We start from the raw sequence: 16,703 nt of genomic DNA on the forward strand, positions 1-16,703 counted from the left end.
TTTTTTGTTTTGCTCGGGGGTTTCACTGGCTAGATAGGACATAATCAACTGCCTGGGTCTTGACTAATTGATATAGCGCTTGCTCTCCACCGCGTCTGCCTCTCGTTGTCTTTTTCTGCGGGCTAAGATGTCTCTATGAGATGAGAAACTTATTAGAATACGACACTGTTTGAAAGGCTCTCTCCCTTTAAGCTAGACGCGCCAGGCACGCCTTCTTACGATACTGGCGGTACTACGCTAACTATCTGCGTTAACGTGAGACTCGGCAACAGCCAACGTCAGAGGGACTCTCACGGAGATTCGGGACAATGTTTTGTTCTTGGAGTGCTTTTAAGAGATAATCATGCCAAAAGAAACGCCACAAATCCACAGCATACTACAGTTCTCATTAGAGTTATAAAGTATTAGAGGGGATAATAGGTAAATATTTCAAAGCAGGGCAATGTTTGCATATTATTTCACGACAGTCACTCATCGCTAGTAGACGCTCCATCGCCACCTCACAGGAAGATATACTTAAACGCTGTTTCACAAAAAAACACTCATTGTTAGCATAAGCTCCATTGCCATCTCACGAAACTTTCACAGAAGATTCTATGCCTGATAATAACAAGGGTTCCTCTTCATCTCTAACTAGCTTCGCAGCAGTGGCTCGCCTGTGGAAAGCAGAAACTCCCCTTCAACCATGATCCGCCACAGCCTATTTGGTTTCTTGGGGCTGCAGGACCATGTATGGCGTTCTGGCTGAATCTGCATTGAAATTGCGGTTTTGTATGGCCGACTAGGTGTTCAAACGAGTAATACAGTGACTGGCCGAGAACATTGGAGCTTAAGCTGAGATGTGATCCGGATATCCCACCGTTACCTGGTCCGAAAGGGTAAGTCAAAGATCGAGCACAAGATCTTAACGCTGTGTACTGATCGTCATGTCTCAAGACTGACATCCTAAGCGATGGGTACCAGTCGCATTGGAATCTTGAAGCCTACATAGGTATGAATGAGATATTTTGCGTCAAAAAGCACAGCTGTAATGATAACTGGTAGGCTGTTAGCGTTAAGCACCTGGTCGAGCGATGAAGCGTGGTCCTGCGTGCAGAGGTGTCTGGCTCATAGCTTTTTCCCTTGGGATAAACTAGCACTAACGGTCTAGAACATTCGCTTAGTTTACTGAGTAAGTGCTGAGAGTGACAGAAAAACAAAAAACCGACCCCCCAATAGGAGAGCCTTCCTTGTGATAATGCTATTTTGCTGCAAAATCAAGGGTCTGATCACTTACTGCTACAATATCGCGAGTTTTGGGTATTAGTATACTAAAAAAGGCAGTACAAATAATGCCTTGAGAGTATCTTGGGTGAGCTCATGAACTTTCACCAAGGTTTATGCTAGAATTGAATATAACATACCAGTAAATGCTTTCAAAGTTTTTGAGTGTCTGTGCTGATTTTGAGATGCTGGGGCTGCAAAGGTCGTCTCCAATCTTAATCAGAGTCTGGATTGCCGCCAAACGAACTTCGGCGGTCGGTGAAGATATTTGAGAGATTATTGCTAAGGGCCATATCAACTGGCGTGCTGCTGGCATATACCGGCCACTCGTATAGTCGATAAATCGGTCACAGTCTCTTGACAACTGCATAGATAAGTATGACAGGGTCTCGCCTACGCGTGATATGACGATTTGGTCGTTCTTCCTAGCGCGATGATCTCTTTGCCATGTGTCCATTCCCAGACGAAATAGTGTTTGTTGAACAATGTTGTTGAGAGTTAGCCGGATTGTTTGTAACTGGTTCCTTATGACAACAGACCGAATACTTGGTCTGTGGCACAGCGGGTTCAGGAACATCGAGGAAGGTTCTTTCTCCCCCCTCGAGGTTTCAAATGGCGAATTATTCTCGGGGTTTCCTAAGAGTTTAAATTGCAGCGAGACCATTTGGGTGTCCAGTTCAAGGGCATCTGATGCCACTTGCCGCATCACATCAGGGTCGTCATGTTGCGACTGTGATCGAAGACGTATCAACCGGTTAACGATTGGACCAAGGCAAGCAAGAGAATCGGTTGGTAGACAGCGTGTAACCCTATGGTGAAACTGCTGAAAACTTGCTGGTACCGGAAGGCCTCGCTGCGCATGACTTGCGAGGATATTACTGCTGGCGTGGAGGAAGAGCCGCCGACCGAATTCGGAGCGGACTCGTGCGACGCCCCTTTGGCACAAAATTTCGATAGCCCCGACTGCATGGGCAGTCCAGCTCTCTGTGGATCGCTGTTCTAAGCATGCAAGAGCCTCGAATAGCCCGAGAAGCAAGACGGCGGCAAGAGTATCGTCAAGCAATGCTAGTGACCGGTCGGCAAGTGCCTGGTTGGTGACTGATAAAGCACGTACATACTCATGCCTTGCCAAAAGCATTAAACCCTTATCTCTAGTCTTGAGCGAGAGACTAGCTAAGGAAGCAGCTTGGATGCTAGCTAAGAAGGCATCGCTGGGACTAACAAAAGGATATTCCATTTGCGATAGGTAGTCGAAGGGTGTGTGGGGGACATAGGAAGACATAAAATATAAGACGGCATCCTCAATAAGAGGTTCTGGAGCACGTCTTATGCCGCAATATAGGAATGCGTTTTCTGGTGACTCTCTTTGCCAGGTTGGCTGCCTTGGCCTTTGGATCTTAGCTGCAGACGAGAGGCTGACGCTTGACTGCGCCTTGCGCGCTACTCGATCCGTCTCACCTCTAAAGGAAATTTCGGAAATATCCCGGTAGCCTGAGCAACGAATGCGTTTTCGAGCGCATTGGGAGCACCCATTAGGTAAAAGATCGCACTTCATACTCGTCAGTCCCTGGCTGTATCTCGGCTGCAACATCACGAAAGCGATAAGTATCGACTCACCTTGCGGCGTCCCTTTCGGCAAGCAAGGCAAGCACTTGAGGGGCGGCCAGAAAACACCATGTCTGGTAATTTCGCCGTTGAAGGCCCGCAATAGCCGTAAGAGAATAGTAGAAAATTCACTTTTGAGAATATGAGGTTTCAAAATGTTAATTAGTCACCTTAAGAGAGGTGATGAATTAAGAAATACGAGGCAGGTAAGGTGAAGCAGCTAGTTGTTTGTGGCTTAGCGTCGAAAAGCCCACCAGATCCGGTCTAGTCAGTTGAGTATGAATAGGGCCGCAGTGTAGAGTCCAAGATGATAGTCAAGATTTATATAATGCCAACAGCCGTAGACAAGCATTTGAAGTGGATGTGGTTCTCAGATTATCAATCTTTATCTTCCCTTCGCAAAACTTTTTAAAAAAAAAAAACCCACAGTTAACTACACATTTCCATCCTCAAGCCGTAAAGATGAGTCGACCACTCGATGCCAGAGCTGGTGTTTCTATTGTAGAGATTATCATATACATTCCTGCCTCGTTCATCGCCTTCTACATCGGCCGACAGCACGGTTTTCTTAAGTCATATGGCTGGGTTTATCTCATCATACTCTGTCTAGCCCGTCTCATTGGCTCAATCTGCCAGCTGATCACCTATAACTCATCTTCCATCGGCGTCTATCAAGCGGCACTAATTCTTAGTTCCGTTGGGCTATCACCTTTACTTTTGGCGACCCTTGGGCTTGCTACTAGATTGTAAGTAAAAGTTTCTGAGAAACAAATCTAGTCGTTCGATACTGACCTCTGCATATTAGCATAGGATTCACGAATTATAGTGGTTTCAATCCACCGCTTTGCAACTCCGAGCCATTCAAGCTGCCTTGGTGGTAGGCTTGATTCTGATTATTGTAGGCGGAATAAGTGCTAAATCGTCCGTTGATGATGTTCAGAATTTTTCTATAACATCCGAGGCAGCCGTCATTCTCTTTTTATTGCTTTTGCGGCCATCATGCTTCTCTTGTTGAAGGCGTTCAGGTCTATCAATCAGGTTCCCCAGGAAGAACATCGCATCGCCTATGCTCTCGGTTCCGCATCTCCTTTCCTTTTGGTTCGACTCCTGTACTCTGTTCTTGCTGTTTTCGTAGGCGCCAAGTTTTCTATCGTCAGGGGCAGCGTGGGAGTTAATGCTGGAATGGCACTTGTGCCGGAATTTGTCACCACTGCCATTTATCTAGGGCTTGGTTTCACGTTGCCGAAAATCGCCAAAGCAAGCAGGGTTGAAACTTCGAGTCAGAATGATTCCAATATCTAGATTTTTTTTCCCAAGAAAAATTCTCGTTGATCAATGAAAACGAAAGCTTCCTTGGCATGAGAAATCCCTGATCGTCATCTTGCATGTAGCATATTATGCTCACGGTCTTGGCCAGGGTAAGTCTACACTTAAGGTCATTAGTTGACCATTCTTTCGATAAGACTATTTACCCTTACCGCCATCTTTTCTTGAGAGTGTGAAAATTACTTGAATTTGCCATGCCAAGACATCAATCCCCTTCATGTGAAAAATAATACCATTTGTGGATGCATACCTTGCGCCGTTGTGGGTGACTAGTTCGACAATAGTAAGCCAGGCATTACAAACTCTGTCTCGACCTTCTTTCAAAAAACCTTGCCACAAAAAAGGCGAAGGAGCAGCTCTCCTATCCCCCAAACTGGCAGCGCTTGCTCAGCACTATCTCAATTACACGCCATGCTTTGGAGCAGGCGTCGTAGGGAGCAATTCCATTGGCTTTCAGGTGAAGCCAAACCTGGAGAATGAGATCAATACTTTGTTAAACCGTTCAGCCATCGTTACATTCATTCGGTCCGTTTTTGATGTTCACGATGTCAAGGTAGCATCGGTATGGCCAGCATCAAACAGGATAGGGGCCGGCTTACGCACTGGCCGCGAAGATATCTAACCTTTTGTATGCAATCAGTCCAATACTAAGTTGCTTCCCTTAGGCTACCCCAGTACCACTGTCGAACCCTTAGCGTCTGTAGAACAACACAGACAAAGCTGAACATTGAGGGGAGGCTATAGGCACGCAGAACCACAGTAGGATGTACTAGACCTCAACAGAGCCTTGCAGAGAGCACATTAACTTAACCGTCTGGGCTAAGGGTCTACCTCTAAGAGCGGTGCCGCATTCATCCACTGGGCCCACTGCTCAATAAGGCCCCGGGGAACGTACTGAAGGAAAAGGTCTGAAAGGGCTGCCGGAAGCTCCCGTATATCTCGGGACCGGGCCGGTACGTCAAAGGGTATAGAGGAGCCCGGCACTCCGGGCTCGGCCGGAGGCTCGTGGGGCCGGGCTGTGCTGTAATCGCACCGCTCCGGCGTACTGTCGGGAGTACAGCTGACTTCAAGGTCTTCCGGAAAGATCTTAGCAAAAATACAGCTCCGTACGGAAGCGCCGGAGGCAACGGAAGCACCGGAGGTATCGGAAGCATCAGAATCACCAGAAGACATCGCGACACTGGTTGAAATGATAGTTCTAGTGGTGACAGCAGGTAAATGAAAAAGCATAGGTGTAAATGACGTATCGTCTTGTACTCCTTCCAATATTTGCGATTTCTCGTGAGGGTTAGTAGTAGGCCATCTTGGTTAGACGCCCCAGATACGAACTGGGAGTGCCTCAACTGTACTGGCGATACCACGTCCAAGCACCGGATGCGCCGGAGGGTGCCCTGTCTCTTCATCAACCGTCAGCCAATGGTAAGTCGGATGCTTTTCTTATGCTACTATCTCCCGTGTAGCTTGTTAGCTTTGGAAACGGCGTGGGTGGTGCGGTGGTTGTTGATCGCATAGTCCGTTTGTAGGTGCCAGTGGAAACTTTTCATAGCACCATCCAATCGCGATTCTCGACCGCGCGCGACGCACAGCGTCACACCCGCCGCTCCTACTAATACCGGATACCAAGAGAAGGTCTGCCACATGTTCCTATTGCTTTCTCAAGCAGCATCCAGTGTGCGCACTAGAAGTTCTCCGCAAAGAAGCCTCTGACGTGCGACCCGCGTTGTCTCCGGCGTCGAAAGCTGGCGTCGAGTCTGGCAAGACACCGATCTGAAGGACTGGAGACATCAACTCTCATGTGGCAGCCATCCACTACTGCTAGATGCATAACATCCCGAAGTTTTGCATGTGGTGTAGATCAGGATAGTTGCAAGGCAGCTTGAAAACGCTATCAAGCCAAGGTCTAAACCGTTCTGGGGAAGCGTTGCACGACATCCCGGCGCCGCAAGATGTACTCTCGCCGCCGTTGCGGAAGGCTTAACACTGATTTGTCGGGCACCGGTAATTATCTAGTCTATGAGGAAACCAGATCCGTCAGTCACACCGATCGCTATTGAACAGCAACTACCCCTGTGGTCGAGGGATTTGTCCAGTGGGTTCAAGGATGTCGGTTGCGATGATCCGCAAGGTTGGAGAGTTTAGGAGGATTGTAGTGAGTCGCCGGAAACGATCAGTGATGGAATGTAGTCGGGCTGACTGGCTCTCCTGCCTCATATCGAGAGAGGAAATATTCTAGGACACCTCAATGAAGGGTTACACTTGCATCGTCATCTTGCTGTCGCTACTTTCTGTGGTCAAAATCGATGACTAGCTGAACCGTTTGGACATACTAGTTATCCTAATCGGCTGGGTTTCGGTACAATATGACCAAGGGCCTGTACATTGATATTGCATTAATCCGGATGTCTGTCTCTGTGTCTGTCGTAGTCACTGTTGAAAGCTTCTTGTTAGTCGACCACTGGCTGGAAGAGCTTGAAGAGAATGAGCTGTGATAGTCCCAAAGTCAAAATGTCTGGCGGAACAGGATGTCCTCACGAGATCTCATTGTTACAGAGATACCATGGCTCCAAGTTGAACTGGACCATGTCGACCTTGCCATCCTTCCCGACTTAACTGCCCAGTTTAGCACTGCGTCCGTCTTCGCCAAAAGGGAAGGGGAGGCATAGACAGCACCAAACAGCCAAAAAGTCGGATATCCCGCCCAGGCTAAACCACCACAATGCGCCTCGTACCCTTCGTGCTCCTTTCAACCCTCCTTGCCAGTGCCGTTTCTAGCCTGGCTCTTCCCTGGCTCAGCATCAACATCGCCACCTCCCAGCCCCCCGCCGACTTCGGAGACGAAGAACGCCGAAACTCCAAGTTCCCCAAAGAAATGGACCTCATGGAGGAGCTCATGAGGCGCGCAGAAAGATACTGCCCTGGCGCCCACGGCGAGGACAAGAACGAGTGCTACTGGAAGCTCCGCGGGGCATGGCCGGGGTGCCCGAACGACTACCCTCCAAGCCTCTCGTTGTCGAAGTCTAATAGAGGGGCCTTGGACAGAGGTGACGGTTGAGTGAGGGGGTGGACGTATGGAGAAGAGTGAGGGAAGGTAGTTTGTTGGCCCGTCTTGCCCATTCGAGGCTCCTGAGGCTGGTACCAAACCAGGTGTGTGGCTGAGGTGATTGTTATAAGAGCAAGGCGTTGTGGATTTAGACTGTTGATCAAGTCAACATCGAGAGCCGAGTCGGACAATGTGACGAGTTTGTCCAGTTGTTCATCTCCATGTCAACATGGCACGAAACCAGGTGTGAAGGCATTTGGATAACCTACGAGTGTTTCTTTGTTCGACCGTATCGCTACCGATGCGGACTTGGGTGGACGACAGTCGACGTGTACGCTCGGACGACACAAGCATATCAGAATTGGCATGCATTTCATCTAGTGGCCTTGGTCATCAAAGCATCGAATCAGTCTCCTCCAAACGTAGTCTCTACAAATGGCCAGCATCATGAATCACTTGAACAGAACAAGACAAGCAGGTGACCGAAGAAATATCGTGTATTTCTCCCCGAGCGGTGGCAAGTTCGCCAGCTGCCGTGATGGCACCTGGTGGACTCATCAGACTTTGGAGACATAGGCAAAGTAAAAAAGCGAGTTCCCCATTTCCGATTTTGAATGCCAGAAAACCAAATAGTTTTACGTATTTCTGCTGTACGCATTCGTTTGTCTCTTGTTGCTTCGTCAGGCCGGGGGAGAAAGCATCTACACCCAAGCCGCACCCAGTCTCACACCATCAGCGGGCGGAGGGGGAGAGGGTGGGAAGGAGTGGTAGAACCCCCGACCATGACGGCAATTTCCCAAATTTCACCATATTTCGCCAACCACCCTTGAACTTGATTGTCCTGTCGATTCCACCCTCATGCCAGTGGCCCAGACGTTCCTAGAGTCGTATCGAATGCGTAGGGGAAGAGAGAAAAGGCGCTTAGGCGGTAGGGTTGGGGTTCATCTGCAGGGTGGCGTTAGTCACTAAAGATCATTCGAGAACATCTCAAGACGGCAGTAGTCTTCAACGAGGAAAATCGTACCTTGCGCTTGCCACCGGTGAGGGTGACGTTGACGAAGCGGCGGGTGTATGTGAGACGCTTCTTCGCGCGGCCCTTGGGGGTCTTCTTCTTCTCCTGGGGCTCAACCTTGGGGCTATCGTGATGGTCAGCGATCGGGTTCGGTTTCATTCATCAACATGACATTGCCCAGCATCGCCCGATCGGTCATCGCGTCCGTTGAGATCGTTATTTCCGTCATCGTCAATCGTCAACACCGGGTGTTGTGATCCCTCCTCTTCCCCAGCGGTGTTTCCCTCGTCGTCGTCCGCGATCACCGATTTTTTCGGGCGGTTGCCACCTTCCCCTCCAAAGGAGAGAAAGTACACAAGATGGGTTGTAGACTGTCTGGACGGGCAAGACTTACGTCTGAGACTTGACCTTTCCGGCACGCGCCAACGATCCGTGAACCTTTCCCATTGTGGCGGTTTGACAAGTTGCTGCTGTGGTGTTTCGGTGAGTTGGTTGTCGATGGAAATCGAGAGCGGGTTTGTCGACTTCTGCGCGGGCGGATGGGCGTCGGGTTGCGTGCGAGAAGGATTGCGGGACCAGCAATTTTGGCTCACTGAATTCTGTGTGCACGTCACGTGTTGACTGTGGAGAAGGAGCAGGGCGAGCGAGGGGGGTTTCCTTCCGCTTATGAACATCCAGTGAGCGCTTTCTCCATTTTTGCCGCCCGGAAGAAATGCACCGGGAAAAACTCGGACTTAGGGGTTATGACTAACCGACCACCTAACTGGTACGCACTTAAAGCACGTTGACAGATGGACGGTCCGAACTCACCAGTGGCGCCGGCGAGATGAATCATCGGCGAGACACCTTGAAGCAGGTGTTGACTTGCACTAATTAAAAGACAATCCATAAGCTATTGTCGATTTGTTATATTCCTTCTAAATGACTATGCAATCCGTGCTGCTTTTACCCAACCGTCCCGTTTTGTATCTGAACCAGCCGTGCAATATGCGTACTCTACAGGGTATCTAGACATGATCTCGTATGAATGCATCGGCTTTGCTCTAGTAGTTCATGCATCGTCTCCAAACGCACCCCAGACCTGCTCCGTGCTCTTAGGATGCGCGCAGTATCCGTTGCACGCTTTGCACTTGTCCATCTTCTTCGATAGCATGTCCTCTAGTGAGTTCGGGTGGAGAACAAGTTCTTTCGTCTTCAGGTTCTCGTCAAAGAAGACGTACGGTCCACGATAGTCGCCCAGGAGTATCTCGGGAAGGAAATCCAGATCGTGAGGGGTGTTCCTCTTTGCCACTTCCGCCCACGCGGCTTTCACATCTTTCTCCACGCGGAAGTCCCAGGTGCTCTCCCAAGTGGCTGTCGTCGACATTGTCTCGACACTGTAGCGGAAGACGGCGCCTCCGAACTGGTCGGTCTTGTATATCTCCAAAATCTGCAACGCCGGCATGTATTTCGCAGCATTAGCCACCATGCGAAGGACGTTGTTGATGAGCTCGGAGTCGACACCGTCAATCATCATATTTGACGTCAAAACAAGCCGGCGGAGGTTCTTCCACACGGGTGGTGCGCGGTTGCGTGCAAGGAGGCCATCGAAGAAGTCGCTCACGTCAGACACGTTTGAGACGGCCATTTCCTCGGCCTGGAGACTCAGATGGCCCAGGTTGTGGCCCAAGCTGGGGCATGAGGTTCTTGGGACGTCGCCTACGTCTTCGGCCTCGGCCATGGCGAGACCAGGAGCGGCAACTTCGCTGTTCGCTTCCGGCTCAATTTCATCGCCAGAATCAGCATCCTCCCACTCGCCGTCGCCGCCGTCGGCAAAGGCATCAAAATGCTCAAAGATGCTGATCCGCTTGATGTGAGACGGCCAGAAGGGGAGAGTCCGGGCGTGATCTGGAAAGTGTTAGTTTCATTGGGTACCTACGTTTCTCATATTCGTTCAGATGATGTAGAGAGGGAGGCATACCTGAGTCGACTTCCAACTGTGCCTCCATGTCGACTTGATGCCACGGCTCAAAGCGAACTTCCTGAAGCTGAGGCAAACTTGAGAAAATGGTAAGGAGTGCCCGAGATGAGAAGTTGCGATGGTTGCGACGTAAGACCTGGCAGCTGCTGATGACCGAGACCTCGGGCAAGCCGTGGCGTCCAATCTGATCGCAGCCGGCGGTGATGAAGCAAAAGTCGAGGTCGTGGTCGAAGAAGCGTGAGTTGCCATCCTGGTCGAGGCCCATCTCGCCAAAGTACTTGTTCTTATCGCTGGGCGAGGCGGCGCTCAGCTCCAGCTCGATGCCCGAGCCCGAGCCCGAAGGCGTCCATTTGCTCAGGATGTCGAAGAAGTTCCAGATACCCTGCGTGAAGGCGACTTCGTTGTCGTTCTGCTCGACGTCGGTTTCGGGTATCTTGGCGAGCTTGTTGGCGTAGCGCGGCAGCTCGACGCGGAGTGAGACGCGGCGAAGGTAGGAGCGGCGGGCGTGGTCCTGGAGTATCTCGTCGAAGCTGGCGAGGTCTTTGGCGGTGCTGATCTCGAGATGGCTGAAGTTGATCTTCTCAATGAACCCCTGCCACTGTCGACACACCACGGCGTAGCTGCCCATGTCATGGCGTTTGCTCTTAGACTTCCAGATTCTTGAGCGTCTCTCTGCGACGGCGCTAAATGCCAGGTGCTCGAGGATGAGACCTCTGAGCTCGACGGGGAGACCGTTCCATGAAGCCATATCGGTCTTCTTTCCCATGGCAAACTCGGTGATGCCGAGGGTGCAGTCGGCTCCTGGTAAGCGCAGTGGTTGGGGCCCCGGTTGGTTCTGCGATCAAAGTAAGGTAAGTCCCTCAGGGACTGGAGTGAATTTTCAGCGGGGCGATGAGTGAGACACCGTGCCCTTTGTTGTGTTTGAGTGCCGGCTGGTTCCCTCGAAGGGTGAACAAGTTCTTGAAAACGGAACGCAGCCCCTTCTATAGGCTTGGTTTTTGGGATCGGAAATGCGCGGCTTGTTAGTCGTTGTGAGTATTGCTCAGATCAAGGGCTAGCACCTCCAATAGGTACGCTGTGTCAGCACTGAGTATGTCTTTGATGTTGGTGAGTTGCGCCTTTCGTGTGAGGTGCCAACAGACACTTCGCGCGCGCCAATCAGAATTTGCCAAGGTGAAAGACCCTTTTTGTAGCAGTACCTCTTTCCAGCGATATTCCAGCGCAACTAGGCACCTCCCCCCATCTTATCAAGTACCCCGAGGCCGGTGTACCCCACTGGAAAATCCAACACACAGTTTCCATGAGATACCTAGCCTCGGGCGACAATAAGCGGCACTGCACACTGTACCCCCTACCAGATAAGCCGATAGGCGGCGGTGGGTGACACCAGACATTGGGCACACAAGACATTGTTAACCAGCACCCAGAAGGGCGTTCATCTGGATTTTTCACCTTACGCCATGGTCGTCGTCGAGCCACCACTCTGCTCACACCCGGCGGAAATGATCATGCAACCCAGTTCCTGCAGCCGGAGACCTTTCACCTCGCATACGGCGCGGCGCCTGGACGCCCTGCCCATGCCCGCATGGCCCTGAGTGGGTAGAGATGGTGTCGGCGCTAGGCGGCCTTTGGCTTATCAGATCTAACCCCGGGGCCACTTTCCAACCGTCTCATCCCAGACGTCACATGCCCGTTCTCCTCCGCGTGCTGCTAAACTCGACTTGAGGTAACCCAACCTAACCTTCTGACTGACCAACCCGGACAGCGCCAGCCCACCGTTGCAAATCAACCGTCTTTGCCGCTACGAACCCCGACTCGTCGTGACTGTCCCTTCGGCTTGACAAGCTTGTCCCCTCTCCCGTATTCCCTGGCGGATCCAGCGAGAGACCCCTCCCCGTCTTCTTCAACCATCCCACCCACGACCGACGAAACCTCCCCAAAGCAGACGTCTCCGCCGGGCTCGCACTCAATAGCTCACCCAAATCTCTTGGCCCTCTTCCTGGCCTTTCCGAGACCGCTCCGCACCACGGAAAGCTCGTACGATCGATCCCACCCATATCCGACTATACATTCCAAGTGAGGACTTGCTACATAATTTCGCACGCATCCACTATCAAACCATCCCAACCATCTTCCACTCCCACGTCCTCTTGTGATCCCCCAGTAGTCTTCAGCCGTCCCGTTCGATACTCAACAATGAAGACCTCCGCTCTTCTCGCCGGCCTCGCCGCCACCGCGGTTACCGCCATCCTCGAGCCCGGCATGCCTCAACACCTCCTCTCCAACCCCTCCCCCTCCGATGCCGACGCGAACCGCATCCCGACCTCATACGAGTCCGCCGTCATGGGCCGCCGCATTCTCGCGCTGACCAAGCTGGCCGAGCTCTCAACCGTCTTCCCGGCCGGCGCGCACTCCGCCTCGGGCGGCGACATCTCCGGGATGCCCATCGGCCTGATGGACTACGTCGCCGACTGCGAGGAGGGCGGCAACCCCACGATCCTGGCCATCACCATCGCCACGTCCTTCAAGAACGTCCGCGCCGGCTCCAACATTTCCCTCTCCATGCATTGGATCCCGCCCTTCCCCCCCGCGAAGCGCATCTCTCTCTTCTCCTCCCTCAAGAGCCGCCTCTTCGGCTCCCCCGACGCCGGCGCGGCTGCTGCTCTGCCCGAGACCGTCCCCTACTCCGCCGCCAACCTGCCGCGCTTCTCGCTGCTCGGCTACCTCGAGAAGATCCCCGTCGACCCCGTCACCTCCCTCAAGCTCGCCCACTGCTTCGTCGACAAGCACCCGGACGCCAAGTACTGGCTTCCTGGCAGCCCCGTCCACGAGTCCGAGTGGGTTCGCTTCGTCGTGACCTCGGTCTACTGGATCGGCGGCTTCGGCGACCGCGCCTACATCGGCTGGATCCCCCTCGAGGAGTGGCAGAACGTCACCCGCGACGAGTACGAGTCCATCGAGCTTCCTGGCGAGAAGCGCGGCTGGAAGGAGTGGAGCGTCGGGAGCTGGCTCGAAGGCAGCGATCTCTAAGCGAAAGGGCTGTTGAAGGCAGATTGGCGTTGTGGCCTACAGCATGTGGGCTGACTACGAGTCGTTGGATTTCCAAAGCGAGAGGCGTGCGTCCTTTGGTATGATACCAGTTCAAGGCCGAACAAAGTCTGGAGGTTTTGTCCTTGGGGATCGGCCTAGAATCGTTCCGGGTTTATTTGCAATTCTGCGTTGGGCTGGGTAGGGGAGGGGATTTGTTTGCCAGTTTTTCGAACTGGGTCCCATCACTTTGGAGTATCACTTAGACGTAGGCATGCGGCAAGACGCGAGACACACCTTCGCTAGACCACACACACGAAGCAACGCAACGTATTTTCAAGTTTCATCATTACACCACAAGGAGGACCAGAGTAGCGATATTCATCATTACAGCGTATTATATCAGGGGGGTATCTCGCACTACAGCCCAAAACGTAACAATGCAGACACCCGTTGCCTTCCCTTGTCTCTCATTCGTCCCGCAGAAATCAACGCTTTATATGCATATTGTGTACGTGGGCATGTATACCCCGTGCATTTGTTCCCGAATCCTCGACGCCTAGACAAATGAGTCTATCGTCTCTAAATATACACAACGAAACAACAGTAAAAAAAAGAAGCGATGTGACTCTAGTCAACACGGATGATGACCTTCCAGGCCAGTGCGCCGGCCTCCCTGATGGCGCAAGCGAGGCAGCCCCGTCTGCGCCTCGAGATAATGGCATTCCAGCCCTTCTCCGCACAAAAGGCCCGGACTAGAATCTCCATGTCGCTACCAAACTGCCGACGCCGCGACTCGAGGTGCATGTTCGCCATTGCGAGGTTGGCGCCGTTGGCTGTACGCTCGAGAATGGGAGAGGTGGGCGTCTCCTGTGTGGGCGGCTGACGCTTGAAGCCGGTTATGCAGTCAATCACCAGAACACGGGGTGTGGTGTTCGGGGTGGGGGTGAGAGAAGGCCGTCGAACGGATGACGTGTTGACGAGGAGATCCTTCAGCGAGGCGTCAGGCTTCTCGAGGAGCTCCGAAAGGTGAATGACGGTGTACGTGAAGAACTTGTGCAGGGGGTGTCCTAGGGAGCGGTCAGTCTATGTGGCTGCATAAGAGGAAGGCAATCTGTCTTACCCGTGATGGTGGCCGGCTTGGAACCCTGGCCGCCGATGCCGCTGCCGTCCACATCGATTTGCTGAATAGTAGGGCTGGATGGCGACCTCAAGACTCTGACATGAGAGGACGGATGGCACGGATGAGCCGTGACGAAGTGGATGTCTTTAGTCAGCGCAAAGGTGTGCTCCTTCGCCTCACCTCCAAGGGGACCAACGGAAAACGAGATGGACGACGGGTATGTGTAGAGTTCGGGGGCTCTAGTCACATCAGAGAACGGAGTCATCACCGTCTCTTCTGTCGGGGTGGACCGGGCTGAATCCACCGGGGCGGACAGGTCGAGTGACAGCAACGAGATGCTCAGACTGGGGGGCGGCTCGACATAATTGTTCTCGTAGGGGATGATAAAGTCAGCGGGCAACACTGAGTTGGGATCCGCGTCGCCCAAGACACAGGATTCGCGCTCGACGTGGGTCTTCCCCCAGAGCCTGGCCTGCTTGCCAGTCTTCTTCATGTCCTCTGGAAGGCCGTTAGCATGATTCAAGGAGACCGCTTGAGATTCTGACAAACCTGGTACTTCGGCAACATCGATGTTGACCCAGCCGTCCCCATGGCCTTGGGGGATAATGTCGCTCGAGATCCATCCCATGCACTGAGCAGAGCCTTGGCCAGCGGCCAGGACACGGCCGATAATGCATGCTGTACTCCAGAAACTCTTTCCACGATACACAAACCCACCACAGAGGTTAGCCATTGGTCCCAGTTTGGCCATCGCCTCCTTATCGTTTTCCAAGAGAGTGGACATGATCAAGTGATACAATCCTTCGCCAGGTAGCATCAAGCCGGAAACGTAAGATTTTGACAGCCAACCTGAAGGGTGCAATGCAGCAGAAATCTTATGCTTCCCGTGTGGATGACGAGTGACCTTTGCTTCGGCCCGACCGCCGCCGAAATAGGATGATCTCTTTGTATCAATGCTCATTGGTGTTTCCGCGGGTGTGTGTATCGGCGTCGCCTCCGAAACCTTGTTGGCCGTGTCCGAGATCTGCTCGGCGTACGAGTCCGATTCAATATCGGGCCAGCGCAGTTTCCTCGCAAAATTCGTCAAACCATTGACCTGTCGTTCGCTGTAGCGTCCCTGAATGGTGTAGACGGAGACGCTGTCGTGTGGATGAGCGTGGATGTTGTTGGGGTGCAGACTCATCTTTCCAGTCAAAGATGCGAGCCATCCACCTGAGTTGCGCTTTTGGGTGCTTGTCGGATCGACCTTCCTCTCGATAATCTCAATGTTCTCAAGCCAAGCCCGCGCGAGGTGCAACGACCACTTAACTGTCGCATTCGCGTCCTTCTCGAACCGTTTGATCTCGGCTGGCCTGATGCTTTCAATGCCAAGCTCTTCACCCTCCGTGATGGCGTCTAGTCTGATGAGAAGCTCGCATGCGAGGAGGATCTGGAGCAACAGCCAGTACCTCTCTTCCTTGCGCTCTTCGTTAGTCTCAGCGTCCTCAATGTCAACCTCCGTTTCAAGGTCGTCGCCCTCGAAAGAGCCCCACAAGATTTGACCCAAGCGGATTCTCCATTCGACATGAGAGAAGTCAATCCAGACATTGGGCGCAGCCAGGACCTTGACAAGCGCCTGGATTTGCACGGAAAGACTGTATGGATCGTGGTGGTCGATGACACGGGTTGGGGGATGCAAAATGCCCAGGAACAATTCGTTGTACAAGGTGTTGTGGATCTTCTTGTTGACACTGTTCTCCTTGTACCTCTCGCTGTTCTTGATAAGCTGATCCAAGATGGCCGTTTCCTCAAGGCGGCGTAGGCCATCTTTGGAAGCCAGCATCCTCTTGCGCTGCTCGACAACAACATTGGCCTTGGACCCGAGGCTGTCGAAGCCGAATTGCTCTTCTTGGAGCGCATCGCCAACGGGCATCTCGAGAGCAGCCTGGTATCCCATAGTGCCCTTCTCCAACCCTTGCATGCTCAGCATATTAGGCCGTTCTCGACATCGCGGGCAGAAATGGGCTCGCTTTCTCTCTTTGGAGCATCTGATGGCAGCGGGGTTCGAGTTCATGTCTCTGGTGATGTGAGGCCAGGCAGTGATGCAGCTCCAGGCGGCATCTTCGATCTGGACATGGTCATTCAGGTCGCGGATCTCCAGAGACTCATCCCAGGGAAAGGCGACTGAGGGGTGCGGGGCACCGGTGTAATGGCCTTCGGAGCGAGCAAAGTACTGAGGGGCCCCGGAGAAGAGCTTCTCAACATCTTCGTCGCTGAGAGTCGCCATGATCTTGGTCAGCTTCAAGACTGGTTTCGGCGCCGGGCCATCGGCTTGTTGCTCGTTGTCGAGTGGAGGCGGGGAAGGGAG

At 52.6% G+C, this 16,703-nt stretch overlaps 5 protein-coding genes across 5 annotated transcripts; 2 read left to right on the forward strand and 3 right to left on the reverse strand.

The window, feature by feature from the left end:
• Positions 1 to 6,910: 6,910 nt before the first annotated feature.
• ColSpa_10905 (uncharacterized protein) lies at positions 6,911 to 7,246 on the forward strand (the record flags this gene model as incomplete). Its single annotated transcript, XM_049277117.1, has 1 exon — positions 6,911 to 7,246. The coding sequence occupies one exon, from the start codon at positions 6,911 to 6,913 to the stop codon at positions 7,244 to 7,246; it is 336 nt and encodes a 111-aa protein (XP_049133074.1).
• Positions 7,247 to 8,155: 909 nt separating this feature from the next.
• On the reverse strand, positions 8,156 to 8,693 carry ColSpa_10906 (40S ribosomal protein S30-B; the record flags this gene model as incomplete). The annotated part of the gene is given in 4 exon segments (XM_049277118.1): positions 8,156 to 8,179; positions 8,259 to 8,363; positions 8,414 to 8,621; positions 8,641 to 8,693. The coding sequence occupies 4 exon segments, from the start codon at positions 8,691 to 8,693 to the stop codon at positions 8,156 to 8,158; spliced, it is 390 nt and encodes a 129-aa protein (XP_049133075.1).
• A 604-nt stretch (positions 8,694 to 9,297) lies between these two features.
• On the reverse strand, positions 9,298 to 10,954 carry ColSpa_10907 (uncharacterized protein; the record flags this gene model as incomplete). Its single annotated transcript, XM_049277119.1, has 2 exons — positions 9,298 to 10,133; positions 10,207 to 10,954. The coding sequence occupies 2 exons, from the start codon at positions 10,952 to 10,954 to the stop codon at positions 9,298 to 9,300; spliced, it is 1,584 nt and encodes a 527-aa protein (XP_049133076.1).
• A 1,448-nt stretch (positions 10,955 to 12,402) lies between these two features.
• ColSpa_10908 (uncharacterized protein) lies at positions 12,403 to 13,236 on the forward strand (the record flags this gene model as incomplete). Its single annotated transcript, XM_049277120.1, has 1 exon — positions 12,403 to 13,236. One exon carries the CDS (start codon positions 12,403 to 12,405, stop codon positions 13,234 to 13,236), a length of 834 nt encoding a protein of 277 aa, XP_049133077.1.
• A 627-nt stretch (positions 13,237 to 13,863) lies between these two features.
• ColSpa_10909 (uncharacterized protein) lies at positions 13,864 to 16,622 on the reverse strand (the record flags this gene model as incomplete). Its single annotated transcript, XM_049277121.1, has 2 exons — positions 13,864 to 14,303; positions 14,357 to 16,622. The coding sequence occupies 2 exons, from the start codon at positions 16,620 to 16,622 to the stop codon at positions 13,864 to 13,866; spliced, it is 2,706 nt and encodes a 901-aa protein (XP_049133078.1).
• Between the last annotated feature and the right edge of the window lie 81 nt (positions 16,623 to 16,703).

The sequence above is a fragment of the Colletotrichum spaethianum genome (assembly GCF_022836535.1).
Source record: "Colletotrichum spaethianum MAFF 239500 DNA, contig40, whole genome shotgun sequence".
Lineage (NCBI taxonomy): Eukaryota > Fungi > Ascomycota > Sordariomycetes > Glomerellales > Glomerellaceae > Colletotrichum > Colletotrichum spaethianum.